The 22339-nt window shown below is 38.4% G+C and overlaps 3 protein-coding genes across 5 annotated transcripts; 1 reads left to right on the plus strand and 2 right to left on the minus strand.

Moving 5' to 3' along the window:
• The first annotated feature begins 747 nt into the window (after positions 1 to 747).
• Positions 748 to 6242, plus strand: LOC120002975 (protein NLP2-like). 3 transcript variants are annotated; one of them, XM_038851860.1, is made up of 5 exons: positions 748 to 1141; positions 1615 to 2716; positions 3311 to 3358; positions 3698 to 4454; positions 4986 to 6242. In XM_038851860.1, exons 2-5 carry the CDS (start codon positions 1829 to 1831, stop codon positions 5855 to 5857), a joined length of 2565 nt encoding a protein of 854 aa, XP_038707788.1. In that variant the 5' UTR covers positions 748 to 1141; positions 1615 to 1828; the 3' UTR covers positions 5858 to 6242. The 3 variants fall into 3 exon arrangements, with proteins under 3 accessions (XP_038707788.1, XP_038707786.1, XP_038707787.1); XM_038851858.1 differs by having other exon boundaries at positions 749 to 1141; positions 3446 to 4454; XM_038851859.1 differs by having other exon boundaries at positions 749 to 1141; positions 1786 to 2716; positions 3446 to 4454.
• Positions 6243 to 6749: 507 nt separating this feature from the next.
• LOC120002872 (probable galacturonosyltransferase 3) lies at positions 6750 to 11849 on the minus strand. The gene is made up of 9 exons (XM_038851723.1): positions 11671 to 11849; positions 10743 to 10795; positions 10589 to 10649; positions 9833 to 9883; positions 9631 to 9765; positions 9242 to 9379; positions 8819 to 9156; positions 7794 to 8727; positions 6750 to 7188 (listed from the first exon to the last, which is right to left on the minus strand). The coding sequence occupies exons 1-9, from the start codon at positions 11731 to 11733 to the stop codon at positions 6913 to 6915; spliced, it is 2049 nt and encodes a 682-aa protein (XP_038707651.1). The 5' UTR covers positions 11734 to 11849; the 3' UTR covers positions 6750 to 6912.
• A 7122-nt stretch (positions 11850 to 18971) lies between these two features.
• On the minus strand, positions 18972 to 22063 carry LOC120002017 (probable serine/threonine-protein kinase PIX13). Its single transcript, XM_038850560.1, has 6 exons — positions 21658 to 22063; positions 20869 to 21221; positions 20266 to 20401; positions 20047 to 20189; positions 19726 to 19849; positions 18972 to 19628 (listed from the first exon to the last, which is right to left on the minus strand). The coding sequence occupies exons 1-6, from the start codon at positions 21722 to 21724 to the stop codon at positions 19186 to 19188; spliced, it is 1266 nt and encodes a 421-aa protein (XP_038706488.1). The 5' UTR covers positions 21725 to 22063; the 3' UTR covers positions 18972 to 19185.
• Positions 22064 to 22339: the final 276 nt, after the last annotated feature.

Genomic DNA, 22339 nt, shown 5'->3' on the forward strand with positions numbered 1-22339 from the left:
TACTTGCAAAACTCGTAGCAGTTTCATTTCATAGCTTCTGCAATAATGGGTTGGGTTCATATAGTCTTTTGTTATCATGCACGACGAAAAGTGTCAAGCCAATTGCATTCCTTTCCTTAAAAACAACTCAATCCGGCCACATTGAGTTCTTCGTACCTCATGAATTGTGATGAAGGCAGGCCTGCCTTTATTAGTTTATTGTTGAACTGCTCCCCTTTCCTTTCCTTCCGTACAAATCATCGTAATTCAGAAAAATCACACATATAATTTTTAAATTACTTTCCTCCAAATGTAATCATATATATTAAAGTATATATATATATATATATATTTTATAAACACTAGATAATCATTTGTGTTTATACCATAAATAAATTTCTCTAACATTATCCATGAGATTTTAAATTTTATATTTCTAATATATCCCTCTTGCTTATTATGTGCACGGATTTGATCAGCTTTAAAAAGTTGGAATCTTTTGGACTGAAATGGAACTAAAAATATAAACAGATTTAAAATCACAAGCAAGCATCTCTTCCTCTAAGAGAGTAGAATCAATTAAAAAGTAAAACATAAAAAAGTATTTTTCTTCTTTCTAATATTAAATAATTGAATTTATAATTTTTCTTTGCTTCTGTTCTCTTCTTTTTTGGGTTTTTTTTTTTTTTTTTCCTGAAGATTTGTTTTTTTTGGGTATTGTTGACTTCACAGTAGTACATGGTGGGAAGTACAAGTGCCAGCGAATGAGAATTGAGAAGGGGAAAAGAAAGAAAGAAAAATCTGGGAAGGTAGGGTAGCTTTGGATTTGTGGGTCCTATCCTATGTTCTTGATGGATGGATTCTTCACGCGGTGAATCTCCCGGTGTAGCATAACTGAGAGTCAGAGGATAATAACTGTCTCTTTCTCTCTAAAGTTCTAGTAAGCGTATTCTTTTTTTATTTTTTTTTTCTTTTTGGGTTGGTTGGGGATTATATAACACAAGTGATGGTGTTCCTCTCGCTCAACAAAAACAAAATCTTTGTTATGTCGGGGCTGCTTCTATTTCCTGAGAGTTTAGATTGCTTTTGATTGAGCACAGAATAGAGACAGATATACCCACCCACCTGAGGCTGAGCTGCTCTTCAAGAACCTCCGCACAAAGTGAGTTGCTTTCTCTCTTTTGTTTTTGCCTTTCCATTTTAGACCTCAGTTTGTTCAACTCAATTATTGTTATCTTTGTTTTGCTTATAAGTTGTGTGTTGGCAGTGACCTCTTTGTAGGCTAAATCGTTGGAATTTTTGTTTAGTGTTGTGTGTTGTTTAATGTATACACCTTCTTAATTAATTCAATTTGTGAGTACTGACATCATATTGGAGCTGAGAAAATGCATCTGTTGGGGGGTTTGTTTTGTGTTTTCTTCCTTTTTCTTTTTTTTTTTTTGTTTTTATTATAATTTTTGTGGCTTTAGCTCAAGGCTTGATGCTGATAATTCTGCAGAGCAAGCTGATTTAATTTATGGAATACTTCTGAGAGTCAACCACCTCTAAAATACATAATCTACTGTTGTTATCTTGTTATATCAGTTGATGAATCTGTGGTAGGTTCCTTTCTCTGAAATGCATTTCTGATTGCAGTTCGCTTCAAAACGATTTATTGTTGACGATGTTTCTACGACTCGGACAGATTGGGTTTTCCGATACAAGTGAAAGCAATCCATCCTGGAAGTTCCTCTTCTTGTTTTTCATATTCACTGAACTTCTTTGTTTTGGGTCATGATGATGTTTATGATTATTCGGTTGTGATAGGATTCTTTAGATGCAAATTTGAAGAGGAAAAAAACATTGAAGTATGGAAGATGGTGCGTTTGCGGGTTCTACCATGGATTTGGATTTTATGGAAGAACTCTTGTTTGAAGGATGCTGGTTGGAGACCACCGATGCCTTCAACTTCTTACAGCCGAACTTCTCAACCTCTGGTGCTCCGAGTGACCCGATGCAGTTTGTGCCTCCTCTGCAAACAGGCACTAGCCATTTCAGCCTAAATCCGATTCAGCATATCATCGACACAGAAGAAACCGGAAAAGGGTTCTCTGAGGATCCACCTCTAGTTTCTCGCCAAATAGAAGAACTTTTCAAAGCTGAAACTCAAAACCAGACCAATGCCAGGACTACTATCTCTTCAGGCCAATCTGAAGCTTTCTTGATTGAAGGCACTGAAGTGGACAGAACATGGTGGATAGGGCCGAGTGACAATCCAGGTCCTTCTTCCCCTATGAAAGATAGACTACTGCAAGTTATTGGATACCTGAAAGAGTTGACAAAGGATAGGAATGTCCTTATTCAGATATGGGTGCCTATAAAGAAAGAAGGCAAGCATGTCCTGACCACTAAGGACCAGCCTTATTCCCTCAATCCGAATTGCAGTAACCTTGAAAGTTATAGAAGTGTTTCCAATTCCTATCATTTTGCTGCTGAGGCAGATTCCAAAGACTTTTTTGGGTTACCTGGCCGAGTATTTGTGGGGAAGTCGCCTGAATGGACTCCTGACGTTCGTTTCTTTAGAAGCGAGGAGTATCCCCGGGTCTACCATGCACAGCAGTATAATGTTAGTGGCTCTCTTGCTCTTCCGGTCTTCGAACGAGGCAGTGCGACTTGCTTGGGTGTTATTGAAATCGTTACAACTTCCCAAAACATCGATTATCGCACAGATCTTGAAAATGTCTGCAAAGCTCTTGAGGTCTCTCCTTTTCTCTACTTCTTCAGAATTTTCTTAAACTACCAGCAAGGTTCAGAAAATTCAAAATACTGAACAAAAGAAGACAGGAAAAAGTGAATCATACTTTAAATTGAAATAACAGAAAAAGTAACAGAATATCGACATAGCCGGTTATAATTCTTTTGTAGAAGTTTGATATCCAATAGTGGTTTTACCACTTGAGTTTAGTATTTACACATCCTTATCTCATTATATTTTCAATTTAAAGCATTAATGGAGCTTACCTTTACGATGCTCTTTGCTTTCTGAAAATTATTCGCTATCTGATGAAGTGCTGGAGTAGTCGCATCAACATGTTCCGCCCTTTATCATGTTATCCATTTCATTTATAATTATGTTATTATTTTTTTGCTGGAGAAATTTTGGTAGCAACTCCCTGGAATTTCTCTGTTTTTGTCATTTCATTTTAAATATTTTATTTTAATTATCAAATTAAGGACCTTTAAGAGGTGCCAATGGTTATTCTCCCTTTCAATAGATCTTCCCCTAATTGTGAACTAAGATAAGGGTTCCTTTCATCATTTTCTATTATTAATAAGTATATTAATTTTGCAGGTTGTTGATCTAAGGAGCACTCAAGACTTCAGACATCCGAGTTCAAAGGTGGGTTATGCTATCTTTTGAACAATTATTTAAGCACCAGAGAGTTATGGCATTCCTGAGATCCAAAGCTTGCTTCCTTCTACCCAGGCTTCCAATGATTTGTACCAAGCTGCTGTTCCGGAGCTATTAGAAATTCTTGGATATGTCTGTAAAACACATAGATTGCCATTAGCTCTGACATGGGCTCCTTGTGGTGAACACGGTAAAGGTGGAGGTTGGCATTCTGACGAGAACTACGCTCACTGTGTTTCCACTGTGGATTCTGCTTGCTTTGTTCCTGATCAAGAGGTTTTAGGCTTCCATGTGGCTTGCTCTGAACACCATTTGTTTCGTGGTCAGGGGATTGTCGGGAGAGCATTTGCAACAAGAAAACAATGCTTTGCAACCGATGTAACTGCATTTAGGAAGACGGATTATCCTCTCTCTCACCACGCTAAAGTGTTCCAGCTTTGTGCTGCTGTAGCCATTCCGGTGCAAAGCATCTATTCTGCATCAACTGAGTTTGTGTTGGAGTTCTTCTTGCCAAAGGATTGCCAGGACGTGGAAGACCAAAAGCGGATCATCAGCTCATTACCCTCTTCTATACAACAGGCCTGCCAAAGTTTACGCATTGTCATGGACAAGGATGTCGGGGTAGAAAAAATATTCCCAATAAAAGAAATTGCACTTGTTTCTGATCAAAAGGTTAAACAGGAAGAAAATCAGACTTGTGTATCTTCTCCTTCAAAAGAACCTTCTACGGAAGAGTCATCCTGGATTTCGTATATGATAGATGCCCAGCAGAAGGGTAAAGGTGTCTCCCTCTCATGGGAGTCTCATAAAGAACTGAATGAAGGGTTCAAGGTCACAACCTATTGGGACGATAGTCATGTGGAGTTACACCATAAGCAAGCTTTTCCGCACCTACAGCAATTTCCAGAAACTAAAAGTTGTGTCGAGGGTGGTGGAAATTCTTCTACTCCTGGTGGCCATGGCAATCTAGGCAGCAGAAGAGCAGTCGAAAGGAGACGGAGCAAGTCAGAGAAGACAATCAGCTTGCAAGTTCTTCGACAATACTTTGCCGGGAGCCTTAAAGACGCTGCAAAGAGTATTGGCGGTAGGGATTTATTAATTACAAGTGGAATTCACCTAATTTTATTTTACCTCTTTGGTAAAATAAATAAACCAAGGATAATATTTGGTCTTTGGACTTAAAACCTTTGTCCATGTAATCTTGGCATTAGCTGAGACCAAATAACATGTTCCTCTCAAAACCTGAACTCTCCAAATGATCTTATGAACTTTAACTAATATTTTTAAATCTTTGGTGGAGGTGACAATGACGACGATGCTTAAATCTTAAGTATTTTTGTTACTAATGTGGAGGGGAAAAATAAAGAGACAAGAATCACTTCATGTCAAAGTTACTTTGAGGCTTGGAAGGACATACATGCTATAACATACTTTTACCATGTGAAGTCTGAATAGAATTTATCGACCAATTCCAGATTGATAATGTTTGCTACTTCCCTTCTTATGTGTTTCTTTTACATTTTCAAACTCCACAATAATCTCTCTTTTGAAAAATAGCTGATTTTCTGCCGAGGAGCTTATATTAATTGCTTCTATGATTTGGTTTCAACTGCAGTATGCCCGACTACTCTGAAGAGGATATGCAGGCAACATGGGATCACCAGATGGCCTTCTCGAAAGATCAAGAAGGTTGGGCATTCTTTGAGGAAACTCCAACTTGTCATTGACTCGGTTCAAGGTGCTGAAGGTTCAATTCAAATCGGATCATTCTATTCAAGCTTTCCTGAATTGAACTCTCCAAACTTTTCTGGGAACCACCCCTTTTCATCTGCGAATGCAATTGACCATTTAAAGCAATCAAACCCTCAACCTGAAAGTGCCGTAATCAACCCCAGAGCCACAGTTTCAAACTCGCATTCCTCTTCATGCAGTCGCAGTTCTGGTTCAAGTTGTTCCACTGGTGCAAAGGACCTCACTGCTGCCAAGGACGCCTCAAGTAGTAGAGATGCAGTAGCTGAAGCTGGAGGAGTTTTGAAGAGAGCTTGCAGTGATGCAGAGCTATTTTCCTTGAATGTAGAGCAACCTAAGCTTCTTGCAAGATCCCAGAGCCAGAAGACATTCAGTGAGCTTGCAATTCTTGAGACCCTTCCCCCGTTGCCTAAAAGTAGCGGCCGAAACATTGCTGGTACCTTTAGAGTTAAAGCCACTTTTGGAGAAGAAAAAGTTCGTTTCAGTTTGCAACCAAACTGGAGTTTCACGGACTTGCGACAAGAGATTGTGAGACGTTTCAATTTAGATGATGTCAACAGTATCAGCCTCAAGTATTTGGATGATGATTCTGAGTGGGTTTTGTTGACATGCGATGCTGACCTCGAGGAATGTATAGACATCTACCGATTGTCTCAAAGCCGCACAATCAAAATGTCCATTGATTATACTTATCAACCGGTTCTTGGAAGTTCATTTGGAAGAACTGTCCCTCCTTGACACCATGAGCAGTTACTATCAGCTGTGGTGTTTCAGATAAGTTTTCATCTAGTTGCTTTATGACTTTTGTTGAATGTTGCAGAGGTAGCAGCAGTTGCAATTGTTACGAGATCTGTGAATGTCACGTTCATTCCACTTTCGTGGACTGTCGTTGGGAAGCAGAAAAGGTACAAGAATTACAGAAAAAATAGCTTTCGTCAACGAGGGAACAATGGATTTCACGGAAAAGTTGTTCCTTTACTACTATATTCTCTGCAATTGCGACAAAATAAGATCTTTTTGAGATGGTTTTTAGATTGGAGATTCTCAGTAACTGTGGAAGAATGTAATATGTTTTGATTTTGTAAGGATGTGATGGCATTAATGAAGCTTCATGCTTGTATCAGGTGGTGTCATGGTTTTCCATCGGTTATTCTTAGCAATTATTAGGTGGTAACGAGTAATCCTTCTTGCGTGCATATACGTGCATGTCTGCAAGTTTTTGGCTGCTAAAACCCGAACTCTTGCAAATTATATAAACCTGGCAGGTATCGATCACTACGCGTAAACTTAATTTATACACTATTATTCAGAAGAGTTTGAAGGGCATACAGGTAGTTAACGTTCACTGGTAAAACCTTGTCACATTGAACAAGATCAACTAATGCAATTGCTCACTACGGTACTCAACTCACTGGCTTATGATTATGAATCTACAAACCCTGTCAGCTTTGAGGAGGTTTGCGATGGTAACTGCATTTGGCTTCCTCTGTTCCCAGCTCTTCGCTTCAAAGACGGCCATTGTTTTGCCAGGCTTTCCCCAAGCTGCAAACTCTGCCCTTCATTTCATCTCCATTCACAGATTTATTCTTGCTCCGCTCTTGCACTTTCTGGAAGTTGTAGGCACAAAAAGTAATAAAAGAACAAAGAAATTTTCATTGAAGGGGATAGAATATACCAATTTGTTGGCCCTTATCCAGGGAAAAGAATGTAGCAATGACTATTCATTCTTCTTAAAAAGAAGGAAACCATCCATCCTTCGTGGAAATGAATAAAAGAGGAGGAACAGGAAATATCTAATCACTTATGTTGCAGAGATTGAGATAATGGTTATCAAACTTTACATGTCTAGACCAGAATGACTTGTACTTGGTGACAGCCAAATCCAACCATGGCTTGTAATTCCCATTGTAATGTACGACAGCTGCATTCTCTATTGCAGTCAGGTTCAAGGCAGGGTCATAACCAAGTCCCAGAACATGCCAGCTCCGATCAAGCGGATAGGTTAGGTTGTAGAAAGTGATCAGTCCCGGTGGCAATGTACCCAATTTCCACAGAGTTCGATCCTCATTCTGCAAAGCAGTTTCTCCATCAGTCAAAACTCAAAAGTAAAGCAAAAATGTACAAAAAAAATGCAGTTTCTTTCAATGAAACCCAAAACGAAATTAGTTTTCCAACTCCAGATGAGTGTTAAGATGTAGCTAAGAATTTCTAAGATTCCAGAGTCCATGGTCAATTGAATGCATGAACACTTAAGTAACAGCATAATATCTCGACTGCCTAGCTAATAAGGCACATGCTGTCAGGAGGAAGAAAGAGAAATTCCTGCATAATAATATGAAATGAAAACAGAACCAAAAGCCATTTCCCATATTTGCGAAAAAAAAATCATTGCAACCCCCATCCCAGCTCAGGACACAGTACTCCTAAAAATATAAAATTATCTCCATTAAACACTTCCCTGACGTCTTCGTTAAGCCTCATTGCATCCTGAGGCTTGAATCTATATTTTCCTTCCTAGTAATATTCTGGTTACAAAAAATTGCTTTGACAACATATATAGCATGAAGTTCAGTTAATTAGATGATTTAAGTCATACTACTAGTCACTCAGACTGACAGAAAGGGTTGACGAGAAATAACTCAATAAGGAGAAGAAAAGGGAGCTGAAGCCTTACCATATCTTGCCAATGATGATATATTCCTGTTATGTTTTGCTTCCTCCACTGTTTGAAATCAAAAATATTCATGCCATAAGCCCAACCACAAGCATTTGGATCAAAATTCTCAGAGATCTTAGGATTTGAGAAGTTGAGGTACTTATCAAATCTATGAAAGCTCTCCTTGCAAGTTTCCACAGCACCATTCACCATCCCATGGAGATCAATGGACCATAGAGGGGTCAAATCCTTCTGAACCACAATATCATCATCCAGAAAAAGTATTTTGTCTAGTTTTGGGTAAACTTCAGGAAGATAGAATCTAAGATGATTAAGCATAGACAAATATTTTGGATTTCTATATTTGAGATTCTCTGTCCCAGCAGAGATGTTTGCATTAAAATAGTACTCCTTAATCCTTGCAGATTCAAGCTGACGCAGCACAGAGCAGTAAGAAGAATTTAACCATTTGAAGCTCTCAATGTTCTCCACTTGGATAGTTGCGTTGTCAGGAGGGTTGATAAGAAACCACATTCTCATTGCTGCAAAGTTCAATTTATCTGTTACTATATGGAAAACATGCTTCTCAGGTTCCTTTGCATGAAGAACAGTGGAATTGACGACTACAGATGTCGCTAGTACGTTATCAGAGAAGATGGCATAATGATACAGAGAAGAATCCTCAAGCTTTTGTTTGTTTGGGAACTCTCTGCCCTGATAACCAAGTAGGTAATAGTCTGCTGCTAGCTTCAGAGGCAGACAATGCAATGGTTTTGGAACTGTTTTTGCAGCAAGTTGAATCAAGAATGCACTTTTTTTCTTCAGTGAGTTTACATTCCCTTCAGCTGACTGAAGCATGGCCCGTAACTTCCTTGACACTATGGAGCATTCATACAATTGGTCCTTTGCTACAGAGAGAATGTGGCCCATGGTTTTTGCTAGATCAAGTGCACTGGTAAGCACAGCAAGTGATCAATCCACGTGAGAGATAAGGACTGAAACATAAACTTAGTAGCCAAACAATAAACAAAGAGCAGCTATACCTTGGGTGGAGTTCAGCATCCGAACTTGCTTCTCCAATAGCATGTTGACTCGCTCTGGAGTGTTCCACAAGAGATTCGTAAATAGCAGTTTCATTCTTAGATTTAGCGATGTTCGCATATGCTTTGGCCATGATAATCTGGTCACGCATGAGTTTTAGGGTGGTAGACACGGAATTAGGACTTTCATAATCTCTCCTCCAAATACTGTACTTTCCCAGGACAGTGGTGTCAAGGCTTTTGGAACGTTGGATTGAGATTGCTTCTGTTTGGTTATCAGTTTCTCTATCTTGTTGAATGAGCTCAGCAGTTCGATTTTCCCTCCTTTGTTGTCGCATCATCTGCAGTACTAGGAACTGTCACAAATCCAAATCAACTGCACTAGATGTCTACGACTAGCAAAAACGAAAGGATTTGAAAGTTCACCTGACGAGAGTGCTTCTCTGGGGTGAGAGGTGACTTCACGAGATACTGGATTCTACCGTCTCCAGATTGTTGATGACCCAAATCATTCTTAGCATGTAGTTGAACTCCCATAACTGCTTGTGATGAGTCTTCCACAGTCTAAAAGGAAGGCATGGTTCAAGAACATTGCTCTTTGGATCCCGTAACTTAAAACTAACAACTTAAAAGTTTGATTTTCAAGCTTCAGCCTTTTACTAATACAATATAAGCACCAAGGTTTGAGATTATTTTGCAGTTCCGGACATATGGCTATTATGGATGCTAAAAACTGTTTTTCAAGTTTATAGAAGTACTCCTTTTATGTCCAATATTCCTATTAAAATAGCAAAGCTAAAATCACCTAGCATTACCTGTGCAGTCTTGTCGACATGGTCTTTATCAGTACGTTTTTCCAAGACCCATGAAGCAGAAAGATCCCTCATATTCATCTTACCAAATCGAACGGTGCCAGAGTTATCACTGTACGTTGCTATTATGTCAACATCCTGTATGAAAAGATTTAGTTCAAGTAATAGCCTTAGCTGTAGCAAAGTGAACAGATTTACTATTTACCTCAACTGGATGATTACTGATCCTGCCATCAAAAGAAGCATCCTGCTCCAGCTGAGCAAGCAATTGGCCACAGTTAATACATGTATAAGTATAACTCATAAACTATTCACATTAAAATGCATGCCACGTAATAACACATGCAAGAGATCATCTGGTCCTCAAACATGGGAGCAATGGCATATGAGGTTCTGTACCAATAAGGAAAATCAATGAAAGGCGACAGCACAGGTTCCTCTTTGGCACAGAACTCCATTAGGAGAAGAATCGCACACAAAGTCACTAATGAATCGCTATGGGAATCTTATTTATTGAGAGGTCATTTTTTTCAAGCATGAAATTTCTGTTTCATATGTATTTGATCTTTCAAAGTTAAACACCAACAGAAAATTGAATGAAGTGATCTAAAGCCAAGACTAAAAGAAAGGGATGGATTGCAAACAATAATCCATATAAAGGTCGCATACCATATTGCAAACCAAACCAATCTGTCTTCTGAGTTCAAGTGTTTTGCATCGAATAAAATTTACTGTAACCCTTCTAGTGAATGAAAATAAAAATGACGTGTCAATGCCAAGAGAGATGTAGGAAACAGGAACCTTTGACTAAATAGAATGAACAAGTATTAATAAAATTCTAGGAAAGGGTATGTCTTTCATAGCCTGCTTAATTTGATCTCTATCCAGGACACATGCACATTACAGTGATCTAAAGCAAAAACTGTATTTAGAAACTTCTAGAAGAAAGATGTGAGAAAACCTGTCTCTTGTTGCATCCTTCACAATCTAACAAGGGACGGAAAGCTTTAAGTTCTCTTTTGCTGGAAGAAACCACAGACAAAGTGAAAAATCAATTTAATTAGAAAATTGAAGCAATAGATACAACCACTCACAAAAAGTCATTTCAATCTCACATTGGTCCCTGGTCTGATATTACTGCACCCACAATAGCAACATCAAAGATAACCTGAACCAAAAAAATTCCATCTTTTAGATATAAGGGGGAAAATCAGTATGTAAATCAGAAGTTGCATACACAAAAACACACATACATACGATTAAAAGTAACCTATAAATCAAAATTTTACGCGTAAATCTTAAAAGCACTGGCAAATACAGGATCAAATAATTGAAAACATTATCCTCAGTGTGGAAAATCAGGCAAGTTAACAAACAATTATGAAACAGTACTATGCAAGTAAATTCAACACAAAAATGCCTCAATTTAGAATCCCGACCTCTAAATACATTAGATGAGCTGATGGTGGTACTTAAATCAAGAACTGTGATACACAATCAAATTTACCAGTATATACATTTGAAAAAACTAACAATTTATTTTTTTAAAAAAAACTTGCTGATGCAAAAGCTGTATAGCATCACCAAATGCAGATTTTATAAAGATCACCAGCAAAAGATGCCTCCAGTTGATAACTTCCATTCATACATCAACTGGAGAAATTGAATTAAAAAGTATACATAAACAAACACGTGTATCAGTATTTGAGATCAAAAATAAGAATCAAATAATTCATAAGGCAGTAGTAAGTACAGGATAAAAATATAGAAACACACTCTCCCCTTAATTCCGTTAGAACTCACACAGTAAAGGAGGCACTTCAACAAACCACATATACACCATAAACGAAAGGAAAAGTAAAAGCCTAAGCAGAAACTTCAGAGCACAATCAAAAACAGGATCACATCCGCAATGATAGAAAAGTAAAAGCAAAAGTGCGAGATCTGATCATCAGACTCTCAAGACGAGAGAAGAACATGAAAGCGAAGAAGAGAAATCAAAGATAAAGGCGAGGACTGAGTGGCGAAATCGATGAGGCTTACCAGCGAGATGACAAAGATGAGAAGATAATTGAAGCTGACGAAGGTCCTCCAACGAGCTTCCATGGAAACCGAGTGCGAAAAAGAGATTTGAAGGAAAGCCTTTTATATTTATGTTTAATTGTTTGTATCTGCAGGGCTTTCAAAGTGGGGGCTTTGTTAACCTGCGCTTGGAGTGCAGGATAAGTAAAGAGAGAGTTGGTTGAAGTTGGAATGGAGTCCATAACTGAAGATGATGGGCTCATTTGATTCTGACGTGGCTTTTGTTAGATTGAGCTGTTGGGCTCGTAAGTTGTTTATTGTCCCAATTTCGGTAATGTAGGGAAAGTCACAGGCCGATATCAGTTTAGAAATTTATGGACACTTAAGTCCAGTCCAAAACAGTTTATCCCTCTAAGGTACCGCATTTTGCTCCTCAAGTACATTTTTACCCCTCATCCAACTCTAAAATCACGAAAACATCATAATGGCTCTTTCGTTCTCTACAACTAACGAAAACAAACACTACCTCTGACGTTCATGCTAGCCGATCAATTCCACTAATAAGATACAAATCCAAAACGTAAGATCGTTATACTTCTCTTGTTAGTATTTTATATCATCATGAGCGGTCCTTCTTGTATACAAAAGCTTGAAATCACTCTTCAAATCACTATGAAAGTCGAAATCAATCTTTCAATCATGCCACTCTGTTCTTCGTCTAGATTTTATGTTTTGAATAAGCTAGAATAGTAGCTAAAGAAAAAGAAAGAATAAAGAAAAAGAAAGAAGAGAATCAAAGATACAGAGTAAAGCTTCTGTTCTGTGTATATTGATTATTCCTCGTTACAACTTTGTCTTATATATATCTACATAATTACATAAATATCTCCTCACTTATAGACTTCTTGCCTTATTACTACAACCATTGACCCTATAATGTAGCCCAAGATATATATACAAACCATATATACTGCAACTGATTCAATCACAATTGATATGGTTCAATCACAATTGATTACGTCAATCACAATTGATTACGTTTCCGTCAATACTCCCCCTCAAGCTGGATCAAGCAAATTGATTGAGCCAAGCTTGGAAAGGATGCGATGAAAATGATCCGTCGGCAGAGCTTTAGTGAATATATCCGCAAGTTGGTCAGCACTGCGAGTATACTTGGTAGTAATGACTTGCGACTTGACATGTTCTCGGATGTAATGACAGTCAACTTCGATGTGTTTAGTCCGCTCATGAAAAACCGGATTGGAAGCAATGTGCATGGCAGCTTGATTATCACAACATAAGGACATGGATTGAGGATGAGAGATACCCAAATCAGCCAGCAAGGCTTTTAACCATATGAGTTCAGAAGCGGTGGAAGCCATGGCACGATACTCTGCTTCGGCGCTAGAACGGGCAACCACCATTTGTTTTTTGCTTTTCCAAAAGACCAAATTTCCTCCAATAAAAACACAATATCATGTTGTTGACTTCCAATCAAGAGTATTTCCAGCCCAATCCGCATCCGTGTACCCAAGGATTTGAGAATGCCCATTATTTTTCATAAGAATACCACGACCAATCGATCCCTTGAGATAACGAAGAATTCGTTTAACAATGTTCATATGATCTACGATAGGAGAATGCATGAATTGACTTACAAGACTAACCGCATGACTAATATTTGGTCGTGTAATGGTGAGATAAATGAGCTTCCCTACCAACCGTTGATACTCTTGAACATAACTGAGCAATTCACCACCCATATTGAGTTGAAGTTTACTATCCAAAGGAGTCCGAGCCGGTTTACAATGAATCATATTGAACTCTTGCAGCAGATCCATCACATATTTACGCTGATTCAAGAAAAGACCTTTGGAAGAAGTCGCCATTTCGATGCCAAGAAAATATTTGAGTTTGCCGAGATCCTTGATGGCAAAACGTTGATGAAGAAGATACTTGAGATGACAAATGGCTGCATCATTATTACCGGTGATTATAAGATCATCAACATAAATCAAAACAATCAACCGTTCATCGGTTTTATTGCGAACAAAAAGTGAGTGATCAACATTACTCCTTTTGAAGCCAATTTCTTCAAGAACAGCACTTAACTTAGCATACCAAGCACGGGGAGATTGTTTCAGTCCATAAATAGACTTATGCAATCTACATACCATGTTTGAATCATTACTTTGAGGATGACCCGGTGGAAGCTTCATATACACTTCTTCTTCTAAGTCTCCATGCAAGAAGGCATTTTTAACATCCATTTGTGAAAGACACCAGTTATGATTCACAGCAACCGAAAGCAAGGTACGCATAGTGGTCATTTTTGCTACAGGAGCAAAAGTCTCTTTGTAGTCAACTCCATATGTTTGAGTAAAACCCTGTACTACCAAACGTGCTTTATGTCTCTCAATAGAGCCATCGGACTTGAACTTGGTTTTATACACCCAACGGCTGCCTACTGCTTTCTTTCCTCGAGGAAACGGAACTACACTCCAAGTGTGATTTTCATCAAGAGCTTGAAGCTCGTCATGCATAGCACGCTGCCAAACTTCCTGACAATTAGCTTCATGAAAGTTGCGTGGTTCACTTTGGCTGGAAATGGTGCTAAGATAAGCTGCATGTGTCTGTGATAACTTTTGATAGCCAAGAGCTTCAGTAAGAGGATAACGTACCGAATAAGCCACGTAATCTTGGAGCTTGGATGTAGGTCGATGATTTCGCGATGGATAACGGAGTGGAGGATCACCAGGCACATCCAATACCATATCACTTGTAACTATATTTTCATTATCCTCGGGACCACTTGGCATGCTACTGCTGGATTCAATCATAGTAGGCACAACATTATCATTCACTTGATCGCACAATATGGGTCCACAGGCTGTCAATGGTAACGAAAATGGATACTCCCCCTGATTGTCAACTTCTGTTGAATAAGTAAAATAAGGAGTGCACTCATCAAAGCGAACATCTCGAGATACTATTATATTGCCAGAAATGGGATTATAGCACTTATAACCCTTTTGTGTTGAAGAATAGCCTAAGAAAACACACTTGATAGCTCTTGGATCCAGCTTATCACGATGAGAGGACTGACTGTGAACATAAAAAATATAGCCAAACACCTTGAGATGTGTTAAGCTGGGTAAGTTTCCTGTCAACAACTCAAAAGGAGAAGTAAAATCCAAAACTCGACTAGGCAACCTATTAATAAGATAGGCAGCCGTGCAAACACCTTGAGACCAGAAATTTTTTGGCATATCCATGTACAACATCAAAGCTCTAGTTTTCTCAAGTAAGTCACGGTGTTTTCTTTCCGCAATTCCGTTTTGTTGTGGGGTGCCAATACAACTAGTTTGATGAATAATACCATGCATGCTCAAATATTGTTTCATAATGTGTGTCATAAATTCAGTACCATTATCCGATCGAAGAACTTTGATTTTTGTGGAGAATTGATTGATAACAAGATTATGGAAATCTTGAAATACATGAGAGACATCACTTTTTGACTTTAGGAGATAGAGCCAAGTATAGCGAGAATAATCATCAACAAATGTGACAAAGAATGAACTAAATCAAAAATTTTATTTGAATAAGAATTAGATGGAGAAAAAGACAATCGAGTAGACTTTGATAAATGACATATATCGCAATTTATTGATTTTATAGTTGAATCTGGAAATATTTTAGACAAAATAGGCGCAGACGGATGAGCTAAACGTTGATGCCACAAGGAATGATCTGAAGTAGGACTAGTATTAACTTGAAACCCCTTAGACACGTGACTGTCCTTGGGAAGATAATAAAGCCCTTGATAAAAGAAACCCTCACCAATCGTCCTCTTTGTAACAATATCCTGAAACACAACATTATGAGGAGAAAAAATAACATGACAATTTAAGGATTTCACTAATCGTCCGACAGAAAGTAATTGAAATGGAAACGAAGGGACACATAGAACAGGAGATGCAATGGTATTGGAGAGAAATTTAACCTTCCCACGTCCAACAACACTGACATTATTACCGTTAGCTACAGTTATGGTAGATGAAAAAGGTTTAAAATCAAATAAAGTGCTTGTCCTATTAGTGACGTGATCGGTGGCACCCGAATCGATAACCCAACAATCATGCGTATTACCAATATTGAGAGCTATGGAAAAAGCATTCAAAATACCTTGTGTATTGTCGGCAGCACCACTATTGGTCTCAGCAAGGAAGCCAGCGAACTGGCTAAGCAAGGCAGTGGAGTTTGCACTTTCAGTGTTGTCGAGTACTCCATGTTTAGTCTGAAGATAGGATGCAAACTCATTAATAAGAGTAATTGGGCTTGAAGCAAACCTTGATGATTCATCTGTAGACGATGAAATCACTTGATTTGCCTTGTATCCTGATGTCTGAAAATGTTTCTGAGCTTGAAGCAAACCTTGATGATTCATCTGTAGATGATGAAATCACATGATTTGCCTTGTATCCTGATGTTTGAAAATGTTTCTGACCACCCTTGTTTTCCCTTGAAAATTTCGGCTTCAATTCAGGATGAAGAACCCAACATCTGTCAACAGTATGCCCTATATTACTGCAATGATTGCATTTGAGATCGGGCCTTCTACCCTCAAATCCTCGCTCTTCAGTCCGTCTTCGATCCGATAAATAAGCTCGAGCTTCACTAAGATCATGTTTAAGACTCACAGTCATAACCTTTTTACGAGTTTCTTCGCGTTGAATGGTTGCACAGACGCTTGTAAAGGATGGTAACTCTGGAATCATAAGAACTCGGCTTCTGAGATCTTCATACTCAGGCGACAAATTGGCTAATAATTGGAAAATTTTATCCTCCTCAGCCCGTTTCAGTAGAATGGTAGAATCAGTGGTATGAGGTCGGTAAACCGCCAATTCATTCCACATATTCTTCATTTGTCCAAGAAATTGAACAAACGGTTTTCCGTCTTGTTGCAAGCACGCAATATCCTTCTTGAGTTGAAAAATACGAGCAACATTATTTTGGTTGCCATACATCTCCTTTACAGGCTCCCATAGATCTGCAGCAGATTCAGAATAGCTAAAGATTTCCGTAATTTGTGGTTCCATTGTGTTAAGTAACCACGTTTGAACCATCTGGTCATTGGCTGACCACGATTTGTACTGAGCAGTTTTAGCATCAGGAACAACATTGTTCTTATCAATAAACTCGATTCTGGACCTTCCACCAAGAGCCAATGACACGGCTCTTGACCAAGGAAGATAATTGAAACCATTGAACTCAGCCGAACATAAACGTTGAGTCGAATTCGCATCAAACGTGTGCGATGGTGGCAAAATATCAGAACCTCCAGCCTCTCCGAAACCAGATGAAGTTTTCTCAGCCATTTTTAGACAACAAACCAACGAGACAGATACAGATGTACCTGCTTCGATACCATAAAGAAAAAGAAAGAATAAAGAAAAAGAAAGAAGAGAATCAAAGATACAGAGTAAAGCTTCTGTTCTGTGTATATTGATTATTCCTCGTTACAACTCTGTCATATATATATATCTACATAACCATTGACCCTATAATATAGCCCAAGATATATATACAAACCATATATACTGCAACTGATTCAATCACAATTGATATGGTTCAATCACAATTGATTACGTCAATCACAATTGATTACGTTTCCGTCAATAGTAGCTTCAAAGATATATTGTTACTCTTTCTTCTTTTTATTTTTATTTTTTATAGAGTTGTTACTCTTTCAAATATTAGGGTTAAAAATTACTATAATTTTTGTCTAATGGGAAAATTTTGGATTGACGATGGTTCGTTACACCACCACTACGGTTGAACTCCCCTCACTGAGACGCACAATGCCCAGTCAGATACAACCTAAAACGGCCACCGAATATAACTGTTTAAAATAGTAACATTGGTCGGCCAATGTTACTATTTTGAAAAACTTCATATTTGGGCGATTCTGATGGCGATTCGCCATACCACCATCACAGTCGGACTCCTTTCATTGAAGCACACAACGCCCAACCATATACTGTCCAAAACGGTCATCGGTTATGTCCGTTTTAAAATAGTAACATTAATTGGCTAATGTTACTGTTTCAAAACGGTAACGTTAGTCGCCTAATGTTACTGTTTTGAAAAAAACTTCAAATCTGACCGATTTCGGTGACGGTTCGCCATACCACCACTACCATTAGAGTCCCCATAGAGACACACAATGCCCAGTCATATCTGGGCCAAAAAGACCACCAGAAAAAGAGACGAGAGAGAGAAAGATGTAGTAATAAGTGAGAAAGAAATGTTGCAGGAGAGAAAAAGATGCAATGATGAGAGAGTGTAGTAGAGAGAGAAGATGTAGTGAGGTGAGAGAGGAGTAGCATAGAGAGAAAATAACAAGAGAGAGAAATCATATTAGATCTAAACCTTTGTAAAAAGGGCAAAAAATGAACTAGATAAAATTTAAATGATTTAAATAATTATAAAAAATAAAAATGTACTTATGAGTGATAAAGTTTTTTGGAGTGGATTTAGATGCTCAATAGTTTTGAAAGTGATATTAATATGTCATTTTCCATAATGTTAAATAAGTAAAGAGAAAGTTAGTTGAAGTTGGAATGTAGTCCACAACAGAAGATGACGAGCTCATCTGATTCTGACATGGATTTTGTTAGATTGGACCGTTGGGCTCTTAAGAGCTTCAATTTTGGTAATGTTAGATAAGTTTTGGATGACATACAGGATAAGTAAAGATAGAGTTAGTTGAAGTTAGAATGGAGTCCGTAACTCAAGATGACGGGCTCATTTGATTATGACATGGATTTTGTTAGATTGATTGGGTCGTTGAGCTCCAAAGTTGTTTATTGCCCTAATTTCGACGATGTTCAATAAGTTTTGGATGACAAGTATGTTGCATGTATATCAAATCATCTTAAAAAACAAAACAAAAAGTTTGAACATATTGAAAATCTCATCCTATCTACACTAATAATATTGTTGGCTTTATATTGTTTGCATTGACTTAGAATACCACATCAGTTGGGACATTACCAACCAAGTGATTAATAAGAAAAGCCCACCCTTTTACAAATCAACAAGGTATTTTCCCTATCGAGTGAGTTGGACTTCCACCCGTAATAACTGGGTTAAGGAGGAATAAAGCCGTGCGAACCCAATATATCCACGAAAATTGAATAACCCAAAACAGACAATATTGTTAAGAGTGTGGATTTCTGATAATTCCTGGCCAAAATAGACGATTAACAATAACACCAATTCCTAAAAGACACGGAAGGGCTAACTGCGATGCGACGGAACTAAAACACAACTTTGTTCTTTTACTCATTTTAAGTGCGAACATTCATACAGACAACGAATACTCAATAAAACCTAACCTACCAAAATAATTAAAATCTAACCACCACCATATTTATGTCTTGTCTTGTCACAATTACAGACTTGCAGTGCCACCAAAACCCAATGCAGGGTTTTCAATAGACTAACACAACCGTTGGCCATCACAAGACTTCACTTCAATCGAGGTGGATATCGACTTCCATCCTGCCTTGGATGAAGTGCCGAACGATGGTGCAAAGGCTGCTGTCGGCTGTGTCTCTGATTTGTAGGAAGGCCTGAATGTCTTCTAGGCTCTACTGCTTTCTCATTGGCCGCTTCAATCCGTTCCAACGCTTCCACCACTTCATGCATCGATGGCCGGTGCTTGGGTTCCGGTCCAAGACAATTCAGGGCAAGTTGAGCTACACGAAAAGCAGCTTTGGAGGGATACTTCCCCTCCAGTCGAGAGTCCATCACACTCTTCAAGTTTCTTTTATCACATAAATGTGGCTTGATCCAGTCAACCAGATTATGTCTTCCGCTTGGCCTATTTGTATCGACTGCATGCAAACCTGTCAGTATCTCAACCAGAACGACACCAAAACCATACACATCGCTCTTCACGTATAGATGGCCTGTTTAAGCATCAGAAACATTAATGTCGTTTCAGAGTTTTAAAAACTGACTCCAGATGTAAACTGGCAACTAAAGGTAAGGATCATGGGCGAGTACCTGTAGCAACATACTCAGGAGCAGCATAACCATATGTTCCCATAACCCTGGTCGTCACATGAGATTGACTTTCCGAAGGACCCAATTTTGCCAAGCCAAAGTCTGATATCTTGGCATTATAAGACTGCAATAGAATTAGTCACCAGAATGAGTTAAGAATTTCATGCATCCCTAATGATATCTTATAAAAGAAAAAACAAATACATATCAGCTTTTAGCCACTTTGGGGAAACCTGTTCTGTTGATTGAAAGGGTAAATGTATAAATATTGACAGTAAGTTAAAAGTCGAGGCTAAGTATGTAGAGGTCAGAGAACTCTACCCCATCAAGCAGTATGTTCGAGGCTTTAAAATCTCTGTAAATCACTTGCTTCTCGGATGTATGCAGAAAGGTAAGGCCTTTAGCCGCTCCTATGACAATTTTAAGCCGAATGTCCCATGGAAGGGGCTGAACAGCCGAACCCCCTGCACAAATAGGATTGTTAACAACTCAATGGCCTCCTTTTTCTTTAAATAATCAAAAAAATCTATCAACTCTTACTTCCAAAAAGATGGTTTTCCAAGCTGCCCTTTTGCATGAACTCGTAAACAAGTAGAAGCTCTTTTTCTTCCCAGCAGTATCCCAACAACTTCACGAGGTTAGGGTGAGATAGCCTTCCCAGGAAATTTACTTCTGACTGCATCAAAGGTAAACCATAAATTGTAACTGGTTCATAACTTGTAGAAGTAAGCTGGCACATGTGATAGAGAGTAAATATCTAGGGTTGCTAAAAAAACATCTTGTATGGAGATTTAAGTACTTCAATTTCCACATAAAGTAGGACTTTTTCATTGTCAAGTGTCATATACTTGGCTGCTAAATTGGCCAGGATTTTTTATACTAATAGATATATACTCTTGTACATTACAATCTCAGAAAATGAGCCGCCCCTTCGTTCCATATCCATTCCTATCCTAACTGAATCCTAAAAGTCACCTCCCACTTTTAAAAATGGAGTCTAAGTGCCTTTATTAAGTATTGGAAATCCCACGTTGATCAACTACAATGCAAAATATCAACCATTAAGCACATATCTTAAATCTTCTTTAAATAAATATGAATCCAATGAAAGCTGAATTCCATTTTCAACTTGAGTGGAATTACCTGCCATTCCTCAAATCCCTGGAAGCTCTCAGAATTCAATTTTTTGACAGCAATTACAGTTCCATTGCCGCTCTTCCCCTGTCCCTTCTCCCTCTCATCGAGCAAACCTTTGAAGACTTTGCCAAAACCACCTTCTCCAAGCACTGTATCAGATCTGAAATTCCTGGTTGCAGCCTTCATTTCCAAAAAGCTGAAAATCCTCAAGTTGGGTTGGGGCAAAATCATGCCATTTGGGTAGGACTCATCGCCACCTGAGGCTGAGAAAAGGCTGTTCCCAGAGATGTTGCTGCTGGCCCCAGAAGATGCTGCGGTGCTGCCCCCAGAAGATGTATTGCTTGCTGTGTTGGATCTCACTGTATGAATCACACAATTAGAATGTTAGAAGTGGAAAGAAAAAAGGGAAGCCGATATTAATTAAACAGCAAATAAATACAAAATGACCCATGATTGAGATTGAGAATGACCACCACCACCACCACCACCACGACGGATATAGTGGAGGATCACAATCAGAATTGACATATCAAAGTAGTCCAAACTCCAAAAGAACATGAAGAGCCCTTTAGATTATGCTTCTTGATCAATATAGTCAAAAAAGAACTAAAGAAACCAAAGTCATCGTAAAACTGAAACTAAAGAACTCATGATATGGAATTGCATCAAATGAATATAGACTTGTAAAGAACATAAAACAACTTCAGAAAGAATACATAAGAAAAATAACAGAACCCCTGTAAGAAACCAAAAAGATTAGAGTAGTTAATAAGAAATTTTGCAGATGAGGATTACCTGTACTGAGATGATCAGTAGTGAGACCTGTTGGGCTTTCAGCTGGAGAACCCCAACAAATCCCCATCTATGAAAGACCTAGCCGATGTCGTAGTTTCTTCAGACAATCTGGATCCAGGCTTTAAGTGAAGAAGAACAAGGAGAAAAAGATACAAACTTTTGATTTTGATGAATTCAATCTTTCCTGTTCAATCAGTAAGAAATGGGTTTTGCAAATACTTGTTTTTTGATCTGCCACTCTCTATCTCTCTCTACTCTCTTGGTTTAGCTTTGAACAGCTTGAAAACCCCAATAACAAACAGTAATCCAGAGCAGATGTGGATATACGAGAGAGAGGACCGAGTCCAACACAAAGAAAAAAATGGTGAATGTGTGATTGTGTGTGTGAGAGAGAGAGAGAGAGGGAGAGACTTCGCGGGTAATGTAGAAACGCTATTCCAAGTCAACTAGCGTGTGAGAGAAATCAAGGGTCAAAGGTAGGAAATTCAAAGGAAGAAGATAACAGACAATTCATAAAATTTATTAGTATTGTGCTTATCTTACAGCTGACTTGCCTGTTTTTATTATTTAATGAGGAATAGACCATTAAATTAATTAATATTCTTAAGTTGTACGTATTTATATTCCATTTAAGTTATGTGCATAGCTTCTTTGTCTTCTCCTGTTATGCATGGGGTGTGGG

Source organism: Tripterygium wilfordii, chromosome 7 (assembly GCF_013401445.1).
Source record: "Tripterygium wilfordii isolate XIE 37 chromosome 7, ASM1340144v1, whole genome shotgun sequence".
Lineage (NCBI taxonomy): Eukaryota > Viridiplantae > Streptophyta > Magnoliopsida > Celastrales > Celastraceae > Tripterygium > Tripterygium wilfordii.